The sequence below is a fragment of the Pogoniulus pusillus genome, chromosome 19 (assembly GCF_015220805.1).
Source record: "Pogoniulus pusillus isolate bPogPus1 chromosome 19, bPogPus1.pri, whole genome shotgun sequence".
Lineage (NCBI taxonomy): Eukaryota > Metazoa > Chordata > Aves > Piciformes > Lybiidae > Pogoniulus > Pogoniulus pusillus.
The window spans coordinates 18,405-33,525 of record NC_087282.1 but is presented as its reverse complement, the minus strand read 5'-3'; the positions used below and the strand labels follow the sequence as shown (position 1 = coordinate 33,525).

General features: G+C 59.3%; 1 protein-coding gene across 1 annotated transcript in view; it reads right to left on the bottom strand.

Annotated features, from left to right (window-relative positions):
* The window catches only part of LOC135184130 (uncharacterized), a 30,602-nt gene extending 15,700 nt beyond the window's left edge, over positions 1–14,902 (bottom strand). Inside the window, exon 1 of the mRNA XM_064159719.1 lies at positions 14,865–14,902. Within this exon, the coding sequence (XP_064015789.1) occupies positions 14,865–14,902 (38 nt within the window). The remainder of the gene's footprint in view (positions 1–14,864) is intronic.
* Between the last annotated feature and the right edge of the window lie 219 nt (positions 14,903–15,121).

The following is a 15,121-nucleotide window of genomic DNA, read 5'->3' as shown; positions in this document are numbered from 1 at the left end:
AAATTCCCTCCCTGTCCCCACCCACTCCATCAGTCAATCCAATTCCCTCCCTGTCCCCGCCCACTCCCTGTCAGTCAATCCCATTCCCCTATGTCCACGCCCTTCCCTGTCAGTCAATCGCATTCCCTCCCTGTCTCCGCCCACTCCCTGTCATTCAATCCCACTCCCTTCCTGTCCCCGCCCACTCCCTGTCAGTCAATTCCATTCCCTCCCTATCCCCGCCCATTCATTGTCAGTCAATCCCATTCCCTCTCTATCCCCGCCCACTCCCTGTCAGTCAATGCCATTCCCTCCCTGTCCCCGCCCATTCCCTGTCAGTAAATTTCATTCCCTCCCTTTCCCCGCCCATTCCCTGTCAGTCAGTCCCATTCCCTCTCTATCCCCGCCCACTCCCTGTCAGTCAATCCCATTCCCTCCCTGTCCCCTCCCACTCCCTGTCAGTCAATCCTATTCCCTCCCTGTCCCTGCCCACTCCCTGTCAGTCAATCCCATTCCCCTATGTCCACGCCCACTCCCTGTCAGTCAATCCCATTCCCTCCCTATCCCCGCCCATTCATTGTCAGTCAATCCCATTCCCTCTCTATCCCTGCCCACTCCCTGTCAGTCAATGCCATTCCCTCCCTGTCCCCGCCCATTCCCTGTCAGTCAATTTCATTCCCTCCCTTTCCCCGCCCATTCCCTGTCAGTCAGTCCCATTCTCTCTCTATCCCCGCCCACTCCCTGTCAGTCAATCCATTCCCTCCCTGTCCCCGCCCACTCCCTGTCAGTCAATCCCATTCCCGCCCTGTCCCCTCCCACTCCCTGTCAGTCAATCCTATTCCCTCCCTGTCCCCGCCCACTCCCTGTCAGTCAATCCCATTCCCCTATGTCCACGCCCACTCCCTGTCAGTCAATCCCTTTCCCTCCCTGTCCCCGCCCAGTCCCTGTTAGTCGATTCCGCTCCCTTCATGTCCTGGCCCACTCCCTGTCAGTCAATTCCATTCCCTCCCTGTCCCCGCCCATTCATTGTCAGTCAATCCCATTCCCTCCCTGGCCCCGGTCAGTCCCTGTCAGTCAATCCATTCTCTCCCTGTCCCTGCCCACTCCCTGTCAGCCAATGCCATTCACTTCCTTTCCCCGCCATTCCCTGTAACTCAATCCCATTCTCTCCGTGTCCCCACCCACTCCATCAGTCAATCCCATTCCCTCCCCGTCCCCGCCGACTCCATCTGTCAATCCAATTCCCTCCCTGTCCCCACCCACTCCCTGATGCTCCCATTCCCTCCCTGTCCCCGCCCACTCCATGTCAGTCAATCCCATTCCCACTCTGTCTACGTCCACTCCCTTTCAGTCAATTCCACTCCCCTCTCTCCACGCTCACTCCCTGTCAGTCAATCCCATTCCCTTCCTGTCCCCGCCCACTCCCTGTCAGTCAATCCCATTCCCTCCCTGTCCCCGCCCTCTCCCTGTCAGTCAGTCCCGTTTCCCTCCCTGTCCCCTCCCACTCCCTGTCAGACAATCCCATTCCCTCCCTATCCCTACCCACTCTCTGTCATTGAATCCCATTCCCCCCATGGCGCCACCCACTCCCTGTCAGTCAATCCCATTCCCTCCCTGTCCCCGCTCACTCCCTGTCAGTCGATTCCACTCCCTTCATGTCCCCGCCCACTCCCTGTCAGTCAATTCCATTCCCTCCCTGTCCCCGCCCATTCATTGTCAGTCAATCCCATTCCCTCCCTATCCCTGCCCACGCCCTGTCATTCAATCCCATTCCCTTACCCTTCCCCTCCCACTCCCTTTCAATCAATCCCATTCCCTCCCTGTCCCCGCCCACTCCCTATCAGTCAATCCCATTCCCTCCCTGTCTCCGCCCACTCCCTGTCAGTCGATCCCACTCCCTTGTAGTCCCCGCCCACTCCCTGTCAGTCAATTCCATTCCTTCCCTATCCCCGCCCATTCCCTCTCAGTCAATTTCATTCCCTCCCTGTCCCCGCCCATTCCCTGTCAATCAGTCCCATTCCCTCCCTGTCCCCTCCCACTCCCTGTCAGTCAATCCCATTCCCCTATGTCCACGCCCACTCCCTATCAGTCAATCCCATTCCCTCCCTGTCTCCGCCCACTCCCTGTCAGTCGATCCCACTCCCTTGTAGTCCCCGCCCACTCCCTGTCAGTTAATTCCATTCCTTCCCTATCTCCGCCCATTCCCTGTCAGTCAATTTCATTCCCTCCCTGTCCCCGCCCATTCCCTGTCAGTCAATCCCATTCCCTCCCTGTCCCCTCCCACTCCCTGTCAGTCAATACCATTCTCTCCCTGTCCCCGCCCATTCCCTGTCAGTCAATTTCATTCCCTCCCTGTCCCCGCCCATTCATTGTCAGTCAATCCCATTCCCTCTCTATCCCCGCCCACTCCCTGTCAGTCAATCCCATTCCCCTATGTCCACGCCCACTCCCTGTCAGTCAATCCCATTCCCTCCCTGTCCCCGCCCATTCCCTGTCAGACTATCCAATTCCCTCCCTGTCCCCGCCCACTCCCTGTCAGTCAATCCCATTCCCTCCCTGTCCCCGCCCACTCCATGTCAGTCAGTACCATTCCCTCCCTGGCCCCGGTCAGTCCCTGTCAGCCAATGCCATTCCCTCCCTGTCCCCGCCCACTCCCTGTCAGTCAATCCCATTCACTTCCTTTCCCCACCATTCCCTGTCACTCAATCCCATTCTCTCCCTGTCCCCACCCACTCCATCAGTCAATCCCATTCCCTCCCTGTCCCCGACGACTCCATCTGTCACTCCAATTCCCTCCCTGTCCCCACCCACTCCCTGACGATCCCATTCCCTCCCTGTCCCCACCCACTCCATGTCAGTCAATCCCATTCCCACTCTGTCTACGTCCACTCCCTGTCAATCAATTCCATTCCCCTCTCTCCACGCTCACTCCCTGTCAGTCAATCCCATTCCCTCCCTGTCCCCGCCCATTCCCTGTCAGTCAATCCCATTCACTCCCTGTCCCTGCCATTCCAGGTCAGTCAATCCCATTCACTCCCTGTCCCCAACCACTCCATCAGTCATTACCTTTCCCTTCCTGTCCCCGCCCATTCCAACGGTCAATCCAATTCCCTCCCTGTCCCCACCCACTACATCAGTCAATCCAATTCCCTCCCTGTCGCCACCCACTCCCTGTCAGTCAATCCCATTCCCTCCCTGTCCCCGCCCACTCCCTGTCAGTCAATCCCATTCACTCCCTGTCCCCGCCCACTCCCTGTCAGTCAATCCCATTCCCACCCTGTCCCCGCCCACTCCCTGTTGGTCAATCCCATTCCCTCCCTGTACCCCCCCACTCCATGTCAATCAATCCCATTCCCTTCCCTGTCCCTGCCCACGCCCTGTCAGTGAATCCCATTCCTTTCCCCTTCCCCTCCCACTCCCTGTCAATCAATCCCATTCCCTCCCTGTCCCCGCCCACTCCCTGTCAGTCAATCCCACTCTCTATGTCCACGCCCACTCCCTGTCAGTCAATCCCATTCCCTCCCTGTCCCCGCCCACTCCCTGTCAGTCGATTCCACTCCCTTAATGTCCCCGCCCACTCCCTGTCAGTCAATCCCATTCCCTCCCTGTCCCCGCCCACTCCCTGTCAGTCGATTCCACTCCCTACATGTCCCCGCCCACTCCCTGTCAGTCAATTCCATTCCCTCCCTTTCCCCGCCCATTCCCTGTCAGACAATCCAATTCCCTCCCTGTCCCCGCCCACTCCCTGTCAGTCAATCCCATTTCCTCACTGTCCCCGCCCACTCCCTGTCAGTCAATCCCATTCCTTCCCTGTCCCCTTTCACTCCCTGTCAGTCAATCCCATTCCCTACCTGTCCCCTCCCACTCCCTGTCAGTCAATCTCATTCCCCTATATGTCTCCGCCCACTCCCTGTCAGTCAATCCCATTCCCCTCCCTGTCCCCGCCCACTCCCTGTCAGTCAATCCCATTCCCTCCCTGTCCCCACCCATTCTCTGTCAGTCAATCCCATTCCCTCCCTGTACCCGACCACTCCCTGTCAGTCAAACCCATTCCCTTCCCTGTTCCCGACCACTCCCTGTCAGTCAATCCCATTCCCCTCCCTGTCCCCACCCACTCCTTTTCTGTCAATCCCATTACCTTCCCTGTCCCCACCCACTCCCTGTCAGTGAATCCCATTCCCTTCCCTGTCCCCGCCCACTCCCTGTCAGTCAATCCCATTCAGCTCCCTGCCCTCCCCCTGACAGTCAATCCCATTCCCTCCCAGTGCACGCCCACTCCCCTGTCATTCAATCCCATTCCCCTCCCTGTCCCCGCCCACTCCCTCTCAGTCAATCCCATTCCCCTCCCTTTCCCCCTCCACTCCCTATCAGTCAATCCAATTCCCTCCCTGTCCCTGCCCACTCCCTGTCCGTCAATCCCATTCCTCTCTCTGTTCACGCCCACTCCTTGTCAGTCAATCCCATTACCCTCCCTGTCCCCGCCCACTCCTTGTCACTCAATTGCATTCCACTCCCTGCCTCCGCCCACTACATGTCAGTCCCTCTCAGTCCTCTCCCAGTCGCAATGCAGGTCAATCCCATTCCCCTCCCACTCTGTCAGTCCCTCCTAGTCCCTTTCTATCGCCATTCCACTCACTCACAATCCACTCCCAATCTCTCCTGCTCCATCCCACTATCTCCCAGTATATCCCAGTCCCCTCCACTAACTCCCGAGCCCCTATCCCTCTCTCCCAGGCCCTCCACATCCCCTCCTAGGCCATCCCAGTCCCTCCCAATCCCTCCACTCCATCCCTGATCCCTTCACACTCCATCCCATTCCCTCCCAGTCCGTCCCAATGCCCTACCAGTCTCCTCCCAATGCCCTCCCTGTCTATCCCAGTCTCTCCCAATCCCCGCACAGTCACAGCAAGTTCCTCCCAGTCCTTACCAATTACCTCCCAGTCCCTGACAATCCCTGACAGTCTGCACCCTGTGCCCCATCCCTGCTGGTCACACCCAGTTCCATCCCAGTTCCTCCCAGTCAGGCTCCCTGGGAGTGGCTGGGACAGAAATGAGAAGGACTGGGATAGAATTTGGAGGGCTTGGGAGGTAGTGGGATGGAAATGGGAGGGGACTGGGTGGGCTTGGGAGGGAAGTGGTCCCAAACTGGGCCCAAACTGGTAGGAACTGGGCCCAAAGTGCACACCAAGTGGGGGAATTGGGCCCGGTGCAGCCAATGGGAGCGCTTCCTGCCTAAGCCCCGCTGGCCAATCACAGCGCAGCCTGGCTTTCCCGCTCTTTCCCCTCACAGCGTCAGGGAGGGAGGGAGGGAGGGAAGGAGACAAAATGGTGGCAGGGGACACAATGGCGGCTCCCAGTTCAGCTCCCAGTGCTTCCCGGATGGCTCCCAGTGCCTCCAGGTATGGATCCCAGTCTCAACAAGTCCCCTCCCAGTCCCATTCCAGACCTCTCGGAATCCCGCCCTGTCCCTCCCAATTCCTCTGCAGTCCCTTCCAGTTTCCCGCCCTGGGACACACTGGAACAAAACTGGGTGGGGCTGGTCCCGAACTGGGATGCACTGGAACAAAACTGGGAGGGACTGGTCCCAGACTGGGACACAGTGAAACAAAACTGGGGGTGACTGGTCCCAAACTGGGACACACTGGAACAAAACTGGGGGTGACTGGTCCCAAACTGGGACACACTGGAACAAAACTGTGTGGGGCTGGTCCCAGACTGGGACACACTGAATCAAAACTGGGGGTGACTGGTCCCAAACTGGGACACATTGGAACAAAACTGGGAGGGACTAGTCCCAGACTGGGACACGCTGGAACAAAACTGGGAGGGACTGGTCCTGAACTGGGACACACTTGAACAAAACTGGGAGGGACTGGTCCTAGACTGGGACACACTGGAACAAAACTGGGAGGGACTGGTCCCGAACTGGGACGCACTGTTCCCAAACTGGGGGACTGGTCCCGAACTGGGACACACTGGAACAAAACTGGGGGGGCTGGTCCCAAGCTGGGACACACTGTTCCCAAACTGGGGGGGCTGGTCCCGAACTGGGACGCACTGTTCCCAAACTGGGGGGGCTGGTCCCGAACTGGGACGCACTGTTCCCAAACTGGGGGGGCTGGTCCCGAACTGGGATGCACAGTTCCCAGACTGGGAGGGGCTGGTCCCAAACTGGGATGCACTGGTCCCAAACTGGGGGGGCTGGTCCCGAACTGGGACGCACTGTTCCCAAACTGGGGGGGGCTGGCCCAGCGCAGCCAATGGGAGCGCTGCTGCCCGAGCCCCGCTGGCCAATCAGAGCGTGGCTCTGGCCCTCCTGCTCTGTCAGCGCCGGGAGGGAGGGAGGGGAGAGGGAGACCAAACGGCGGCAGGGGCACAGTGGAGGCTCCCAGCGCCCCCAGAGCAGCTCCCAGTGCCTCCAGGTAAGATTCCCAGTCCCATCAAGCCCCCTCCCAGTCCCTCCCAGTTCCCTTCCAGACCTCTCCGAATCCTTCCCAGTCCCTCCCAATTCCTCTGCAGTGCCTTCCAGTTCCCTCCCAGACCTCTCCCAGCCCCTCTCTAATCCCATCCCAGTCCCTGCCCAATCCTGCTCCAGTCTCTCCCAGACCCCCTCTCAATCCCTCCCATTCTGTCCCAGTTCTTCCTAGGATCGCTTTCAGTTCCCATCCAGGCCCCTTCCAAACCCTCTCATTCCAGTCCTTTCCCAGTACAACCCAGTCCTCACCCAGTCCCAATCCAGTCCTTAAAAGGTCCATCCCAGTCCCCTCTCAGTCTCTCGCTGTCCCTCCCAGTCTGCTCCCATTTCCTCCCAATCCCCTATCAATCCCACCCGGCCTCACCCAAACCTTCCCAGTACATCCCACTAGCTCCCAGTACATCCCAGTCCCATCCCAGTCCCTCCCAATCCCCTCCCACTTCATTCCAGGCTCTTCCAACTATTTTTCAGACTATCCCAGTCCCTTTTCATTCCCTTCCCAGTCGTTACTAAGTCCCCGCCCACTCCATCCCACTCTGGCCCAGTGCCCTAACCGGTCAGTCACAATCCATTCCAGATCCCAATCCCATTCCCCTCCCTGTCCCCGCCCACTCCCTGTCAGTCAATCCCATTCCCTCCCTGTCCCCGCCCACTCCCTGTCAGTCAATCCCATTCCCCTCCCTATCCCCTCCCACTCCCTGTCACTCAATCCCATTCCCTCCCTGGTCCCGCCCACTACCAGTTAGTCAATCCCATTCCCTCCCTGTCCCCGCCCACTCCCGTGTCAGTCAATCCCATTCCCTCCCAGTCCCCGCCCACTCCCGTGTCAGTCAATCCCATTCCCTCCCAGTCCCCGCCCACTCCCAGTCAGTCAATCCCATTCCCCTCCCTCTCCACGCCCACTACATGTCAGTCCATCCCATTCCCTTCCTGTCCCCGCCCACTCCCACTCAGTCAATCCCATTCCATACTAGTCCCCCCCACTCCCTGTCAGTCAATACCATTCCACGCCCTGTCCCCGCCCACTCCCTGTCTGTCAACCCATTCCCTCCCTATCCCTGCCCACTTCCTGTCAGTCAATCCCATTCCCTCCCTGTCCCTGCCCACTTCCTGTCAGTCAATCACATTCCCTCCCTGTCCCCGCCCACTCCCTGTCAGTCAATCCCATTCCTTCCCTGTCCTCGCCCACTCCTTGTCAGTCAATCCCATTCCTTTGCTGTCCCCGCCCACTCCTTGTAAGTCAATCCCATTCCCCTCCCTGACCCCCCCGTTCCTGTCAATCAATCCCATTCCCCTTGCTGTCCCCACCCACTCCTTGTCAGTCAATCCCATTCCCTTCCCTATCCCCCCCCATTCCCTGTCAATCAATCCCATTCCCCTCTGTATCCCCGCCAACTCGGGTCAGTTAATCCTATTGCCCTCTCTGGCCCTGCCCACTCCCGGTCAGTCAATCCCATTCCCCTCCCTTTCCCCACCTACTCCCTGTCAGTGAATCCCATTCCCTCCCTGTCCACGCCCACTCCCAGTCAGTCAATCCCATTCCCCTATGTCCACGCCCACTCCCTGTCAGTCAATCCCATTCCCTCCCTGTCCCTGCCCACTCCCTGTCAGTCGATCCCACTCCCTTCCTGTCCCTGCCCACTCCCTGTCAGTCAATCCCATTCCCTCACTGTCCCCGCCCATTCATTGTCAGTCAATCCCATTCCCTCCCTATCCCCGCCCACTCCCTGTCAGTCAATCCCATTCCCTCCCTGTCCCCGCCCACTCCCTGTCAGTCAATCCCATTCCCACTCTGTCCACGTCCACTCCCTGTCAGTCAATTCCATTCCTTCCCTGTCCCCGCCCACTCCCTGTCAGTCAATCCCATTCCCTCCCTGGCCCCGTCCAGTCCCCGTCAGTCAATCCCATTCCCCCCCTGTCCCTGCCCACTCCCTGTCAGCCAATGCCATTCCCTCCCTGTCCCCGCCCACTCCCTGTCAGTCAATCCCATTCACTTCCTGTCCCCGCCATTCACTGTCAGTCAATCCAATTCCATCCCTGTCCCCGCCCACTCCCTGTCAGTCAATCCCATTCCCTCCCTGTCCCCGCCCACTCCCTGTCAGTCAATTCCATTCCTTGCCCATCCCCTCCCACTCCCTGTCAGTCAATCCCATTCCCTCCCTGTCCGCGCCCATTCCATGTCAGTCAATCCCATACCCCTCCCTGTCCCCTCCAGCTCCCTGTCAGTCAATCCCATTCCCTTCTCTGTCCCCGCCCACTCCCTGTCAGTCAATCCCATTCCCTCCCTGTCCCCGCCCATTCCCTGTCAGTCACTCCCATTCTCCACTCTGTCTCCACCCACTCGCTGTCAGTCAATCCCATACCCCTCCCTGTCCCCTCCAAATCCCTGTCAGTCAATCCCATTCCCTCCCTGACCCCGCCCATTCCCTGTCAGTCAATCTGATTCCCCTCCCTGTCCCCGCCCACTCCCTGTCAGTCAATCTCACTCCCCTGTCTCCACGCTCACTCTCTGTCAGTCAATCCCATTCCCCCCCTGGCACCGCCCAGTCCCTGTCATTCAATCTCATTCCCTCCCTGTCCCCGCCCACTCCCTGTCAGTCAATCCAATTCCGTCCCTGTCCCCGCCCACTCCCTGTCAGTCAATCCCATTCCCTCCCTGTCCCCGCCCACACCCTGTCAGTAAATCCCATTCTCTCCCTGTCCCCGCCCACTCCCTCTCAATTCCATTCCCCTCCTGTCTCCACCCACTCCCTGTTAGTCAATTCCATGCCCTCCCGGACCCCGTCCACTCTCTGTCAGTCAATCCCATTCCACTCTATCCCCGCCCACTCCCTCTTTGCCAAAACAATTCCCTCCAAGTCCCCGCCCACCCCCTGTCAGTCAATCCCATTCCCCTCCCTGTCCCGGCCCACTCCCTGTCAGTCAATTCCATTCCCTCCCAGTCCCTGCCCATTCCCTGTCACTCAAGCCCATTCCGTCCCTGTCCCCGCCCACTCTCTGTCAGTCAATCCCATTCTCCTCCCTGTCCCTGCCCACTCCCTGTCAGTCAATCCGATTCCCCCCCTGTCCCCAGCCACTCCATCAGTCTATCCAATTCCCTCCCTGTCCCCACCCACTCCCTGTCAGTAAATCACATTCCCCTCCCTGTCCCCGCCCATTCCATGTCAGTCAATCCCATTCCCTCCCTGTCCCTGCCCACTCCCTGTCAGTCAATCCCATTCCCCTATGTCCACGCCCACTCCCGGGCAGTCAATCCCATTCCCTCCCTGTCCCCGCCCACTCCCTGTCAGTCGATCCCACTCCCTTCCTGTCCCCGCCCACTCCCTGTCCGTCAATTCCATTCCCTCCCTATCCCTGCCCACTCCCTGTCAGTCAATCCCATTCCCCTCTGTCCACGCCCTCTCCCTGTCAGTCAATCCCATTCCCTCCCTGTCCCCACCCATTCATTGTCAGTCAATCCAATTCCCTCCCTGTCCCCGCCCACTCCCTGTCAGTCAATCCCATTCCCTCCCTGTCCCCGCCCACTCCCTGTCAGTAAATCCCATTCTCTCCCTGTCCCCGCCCACTCCCTCTCAATTCCATTCCCCTCCTGTCTCCACCCACTCCCTGTCAGTCAATTCCATTCCCTCCCAGTCCCTGCCCATTCCCTGTCACTCAAGCCCATTCCCCTCCCTGTCCCCTCCCACTCCCTGTCAGTCAATTCCATTCCCTCCCTGTCCCTGACCACTCCCTGTCAGTCATTCCCATTCCCTCCCTGTCCCCTCCCACGCCCTGTCAGTCAATCCCACTCCCCTCTCTGTCCCCGCCCGCTCGCTGTCAGTCAATCCCATTCCCTCCCTGGTCCCTCCCAGTCCCTGTCAGTCAATCCCATTCCCTCCCTGGTCCCTCCCAGTCCCTGTCAGTCAATCCCATTCCCTCCCTGGTCCCTCCCAGTCCCTGTCAGTCAATCCCATTCCCTCCCTGTCCCTGCCCACTCCCTGTCAGCCAATGCCATTCCCTCCCTGTCCCCGCCCATTCCCTGTCAGTCAATCCCATTCACTCCCTGTCCCCACCCACTCCATCAGTCAATCCCATTCCCTCCCTGTCCCCGCCCACTCCATCAGTCAAACCAATTCCCTCCCTGTCCCCGCCCACTCCCTATTAGTCAATTCCATTCCTTGCCCATCCCCTCCCACTCCCTGTCAGTCAATCCCATTCCCTCCCTGTCCCCGCCCATTCCCTGTCAGTCAATCCCATTCCCCTCCCTGTCCCTGCCCACTCCCTGTCAGTCAATCCCATTCCCTTCTCTGTACCCGCCTGCTCGCTGTCAGTCAATCCCATACCCCTCCCTGACCCCTCCAACTCCCTGTCAGTCAATCTCATTCCCTCCCTGTCCCCTCCAACTCCGTCAGTCAATCCCATTCCCTTCTCTGTCCCCTCGCACTGTCAGTCAATCCCATTCCCTCCCTTTCCCTACCCAGTCTCTGTCAGTCAATCCTATTCCCCCCCTGTCCCCGCCCAGTCTCTGTCAGTCAATCCCATCCCCTCCCTCTCCCCGCTCACTCCCTGTCAGTCAATGCCATTCTACTCCCTGTCCGTGCCATTCCCTGACAGTCAATCCCATTCCCCTCCCTGTCCCTGCCATTCCCTGTCATTCAATCCCATTCCCCTCTCTGTCCCCGCCCACTCCTTGTCACTCAATCCCATTCCCCTCTCTGTCCCCGCCCGCTCACTGTCAGTCAATCCCATTCCCTCCCTGTACCCGCCCACTCCATGTCATTCAATCCCATTCCCTTCCCTGTCCCTGCCCACGCCCTGTTAGTCAATCCCATTCCCTTCCCCTTCCCCTCCCAATCCCTGTCAGTCAATCCCATTCCCTTCTTGTCCCCGCCCACTCCCTGTCAGTCAATTTCATTCCCTCCCTGTCCCCGCCCTTTCAATGTCAGTCAATCCCATTCCCCTCTGTCCACGCCCACTCCCTGTCAGTCAATCCCATTACCTCCCTGTCCCCGCCCATTCCCTGTCAGTCAATCCTATTCCCTCCTTGTCCCCACCCACTCCCTCTCAATCCCATTCCCCTCCATGTCCCCGCCCACTCCCTGTCAGTCAATCCCATTCCCTCCCTGACCCCGCCCACTCCCTGTCTGTCAATCCCATTCCCTCCCTGTCCCGGGCCACTCTTCCCAGTGTCCGTTCTGAGTCTCTCCTTTTCCAGAGTCAGTCCCTTCCTTTCTGACTTCCTTACCAGAGAAAGGCTACTTTTTTTTCCCGTGGTGTGAGCAGGAATCCATGGAAGGTCTGGAGTGGGCTGCAGGCTTGTGTAGAGGTGCAGTGGAGGCTGTGGGTGTGTGTAGAGGTCTCAGGGGTGTGGAGAGTTTGCAGGGGTCTGTAAGGGTCTGCAGAGCCCTTGGAAAGGTCTGAAGTTGTCTGTAGATGTCTCTAGGGTGCTGCAGGGGTCTGCAGGCACCTCTTAAATGTCTGGAGGGGTCTGTAGCTGTCTGTAGAGGTCTCTAGAGCTTTGTAGAGGAATGTGGGTGCCTGCAGCTGTCTCTAGGGGGGTGTGGAGGTCTGCAGGCACCTTTCAAATGTCTGGAGGGGTCTGCAGAGCTCTGTCAGGGTCTGTAGATTTTGGCAGGGTTCTGTAGGAGTCTCTGGGCAATTTTAATGGTGTGGAGGGGTCTGCAGGTGCCTGTTGAGCTTTGTCCATGTCTGTGGTGGTGTGTAGGTGAGTGTGGGTGTCTGCAGAGGTGTGAAGGGGTCTGTAGCTATTTGTCAAGGTCTGAGAGAGTCTGCAGAGGTCTGTAGAGTTGAGTAGGTGTTTGGAGATTTCTGTGTGGGTCTGTAGGTGCCTGCAGGCATCAGTGAAGGCTCTGGAGGGGTCTGTAGATGTGTGCAGGGGTCTGTTAAATATCTGGAGGGGTCTGGATGGGTGTGGGGAGCTCTGTAGGGGTCTGTATGTGTTTGCAGGCAGCTGCAGGGGTCCGTAGATGCCCGTAGGGATTTGCAGGGCTCTGTTAGTTCTCTGCAGAGGTCTGCCTGGGTCTGGAGGTGCCTTTTAATGGGTCTGTGGAGGTCTGGAGGGCTCTGCAGTGGGCTGCAGTGGTCTGTTAAAGGTGTGGAGGGGTCTGTAGGTGTCTGCATTCAGTGAAGGAGTTCTTTGGCTCCAGGACACTTTTGTCCAGTGTCTCTAAAGTGTGACTGTCCCAAATGAGATAGAGGTGCACTGGCAGCGTGTTTGCAGGTGGCCCCAAGCTGAGTGGTGCTGGAGAGCAAGCAGAGGGGCAGGATGGCATCCAGGAAACACCTGGGCAGGCAGGGGAGCTGGGCCCAGGCGAAGCTTGTGAGGTTCCAGGAGAGCAAGGGCAGGGTGCTGCGTGTGGGCGGCAGGAAGCCTGCCTGTGCCTGCGGGCTGGGGGCGGAGGCGATAAAGAGCAGCCCTGGGGGTGCTGGGGAGGAGCTGAGTGCGAGCACATGGTGTGAGCTTGCAGGCCAGGAGGAGCCTGTCGGTGTCTGCAGGGCTGTGCAAGCAGCTGTAGGAGTCTGCCCAGGTCTGTAGGTGTCTGCAGGGGTCTTCTAAAAGGCCTGGAGGCTTTTCTGAGTGTGCAGAGGTGTGCGGGGGTCTGGAGGCATCTGTAGGTACCCTTAGGGGCCTGGAGGGCTCTCTGGAAGTCTGTGGAGCTCTCTGGGTGTCTGTGGAGGTGGTTCGGGGTCTGTAGAGGTGTCTGTGGTGCTGTAGATGTCTCAAAAGGCTGTGAAGGTCTTGAGGTGCCTTGCAAAGGTCTCGAGGTGTCTGTAGGGGTCTGCATGGTTCTCTGGCAGTCTGTAGAGGTCTGTGGGGGTCTCTAGGGGCCTCTTAAAGACATGCAGGGGTCTGCAGGGCTCTATGGAAAGGTCGGGAGGGGTCCCTAGAGGTCTCTAGGAGGCTGGAGGGGTGTGCAAGTGTCTGTAGCATTCAGCAGGTGTGTGGAGGTTTCTGTTCTGGGCCCGCAGGTGTCTGCAGGCATCTTGTAAAGGTCTGCAGGGGTCTGTGGAGCTCTGTCAGGCATCTGTTAAGTGTCTGCAGGAATCCATTGAAGGTGTGGAGGGGGCTGCAGGGCTCTGCAGAGGAGGCTGTGGCTGTGTGTAGAGGTCTTAGGGGTGTGAAGAGTTTGCAGGGGTCTGTGAGCGTCTGCAGAGCCCTTGGAAAGGTCTGAAGTTGTCTGTAGGAGTCTGGAGATGTCTCTAGGGCACTGCAGGGCTCTGCAGGGGTCTGCTGCTGCGGGAGGAGTGGGCTGGTGGAGCCACGCCCCCTGGGCTGCGGAGCCACGCCCCCTCCCTGGCCTTTCTTGCCTGGCGCTGGTTGCTGCCTGTTTATTTGCATAGCCACACCCCCTGTCCCCTTGCTGTCTAGTCCCCGCCCCTTTCTTTCTGAGCCACGCCCCCTTCCCTGTTCTGTGTCTGGTCCCCGCCCCTTTTCATTAGCCACGCCCCCTCCATGCACTGCCTATTCCCCGCCCATCCATAGCCACACCCTCTCCCCATGCTGTGTCTTATCCCCGCCCATCTATAGCCACGCCCTCTCCTCCATGCTGTGTCTAGTCCCCGCCCATCCATAGCCACACCCTCTCCCCATGCTGTGTCTTATCCCCGCCCATCTATAGCCACGCCCTCTCCCCATGCTGTGCCTTGCCCCGCTCCCTCGGCCCCGCCCCCGCCCCACAGTAACTAATAAAATGGTGACAGATTTGGAGCTTCCTTTGGAGGAGGAGTTTAGGAGGTGGCTGCTGATTGGTGGACTGTGGTCTATTGTTCTGCCTCCCTCATTTGCATATATTTGAATATCAGGCTCTGCCTTTGAGTACCTTGGAGATGTGTTGGGGGTTGGGGAGGGGTTACCGGGAGGGTCAGCAGCTGATTGGTGGATCCTGTGGGGGCTGTGGGAATGGTCACCCCTGTGCCCCGCCCCCTCATTTGCATAAATGAAGGCAGGGTCCACCTGGCGGAGTTTGGTGCTTTATTGGGGAGGGGGGGAACTGGTTAGGACGGGGAGGGTCAGCAGCTGATTGGTGCGTCCTCTGGCGTGGGCGGGGCCTGCCCCTGCCCCGCCCCTCCGAAGCGCTCGATGGTCTCCAGCACAGCCCCAGCAGCTCCAGGAAGGAGGAGACCTCCCCCCGCAGGCCTCCAGCCCCCCGGGAGACCCAGAGCCTGCGGGGGGAGGGCTCAGGGACCCTCAGACCCACCCAGGGACCCCCCAGACCCTCCTAGGGACCTCCAAGGGACCTCCAGACCCGCCCACTAGCCTCCCAGAGACCCCCACTCACCTCCTTGTATGCCCCTACTAATCCCCCAGTCCCTCCCCGTCCCCGCCCAGCGCCCCCCAGTGCCCACTCAGGCCCTCAGCTTGTCCCCGCAGCACTGCAGCCTGGCTTGGGGGCGCTGCTGAGGACCTCACCCTGTCGCCACCGCTCGCCGCAGCCTGTCAGTGGCCATCTGCAAGCTGGCACTGCCCTCACCGAGTGGGCACTGCCCTCACCAAGATGGCATTGAGCGCGACGGGTTGGAAGAGACCTTACCAATATGGCACCGAGCGCGACGGACTGGAAGCGACCTCACCAATATGGCGCTCAGCGCGACGGTACGTGTGACTTCACCAAAATGCGCCGAGATCGACGGTCTGGAAGTGACCTCACTAATATGGCCATGAGCGCG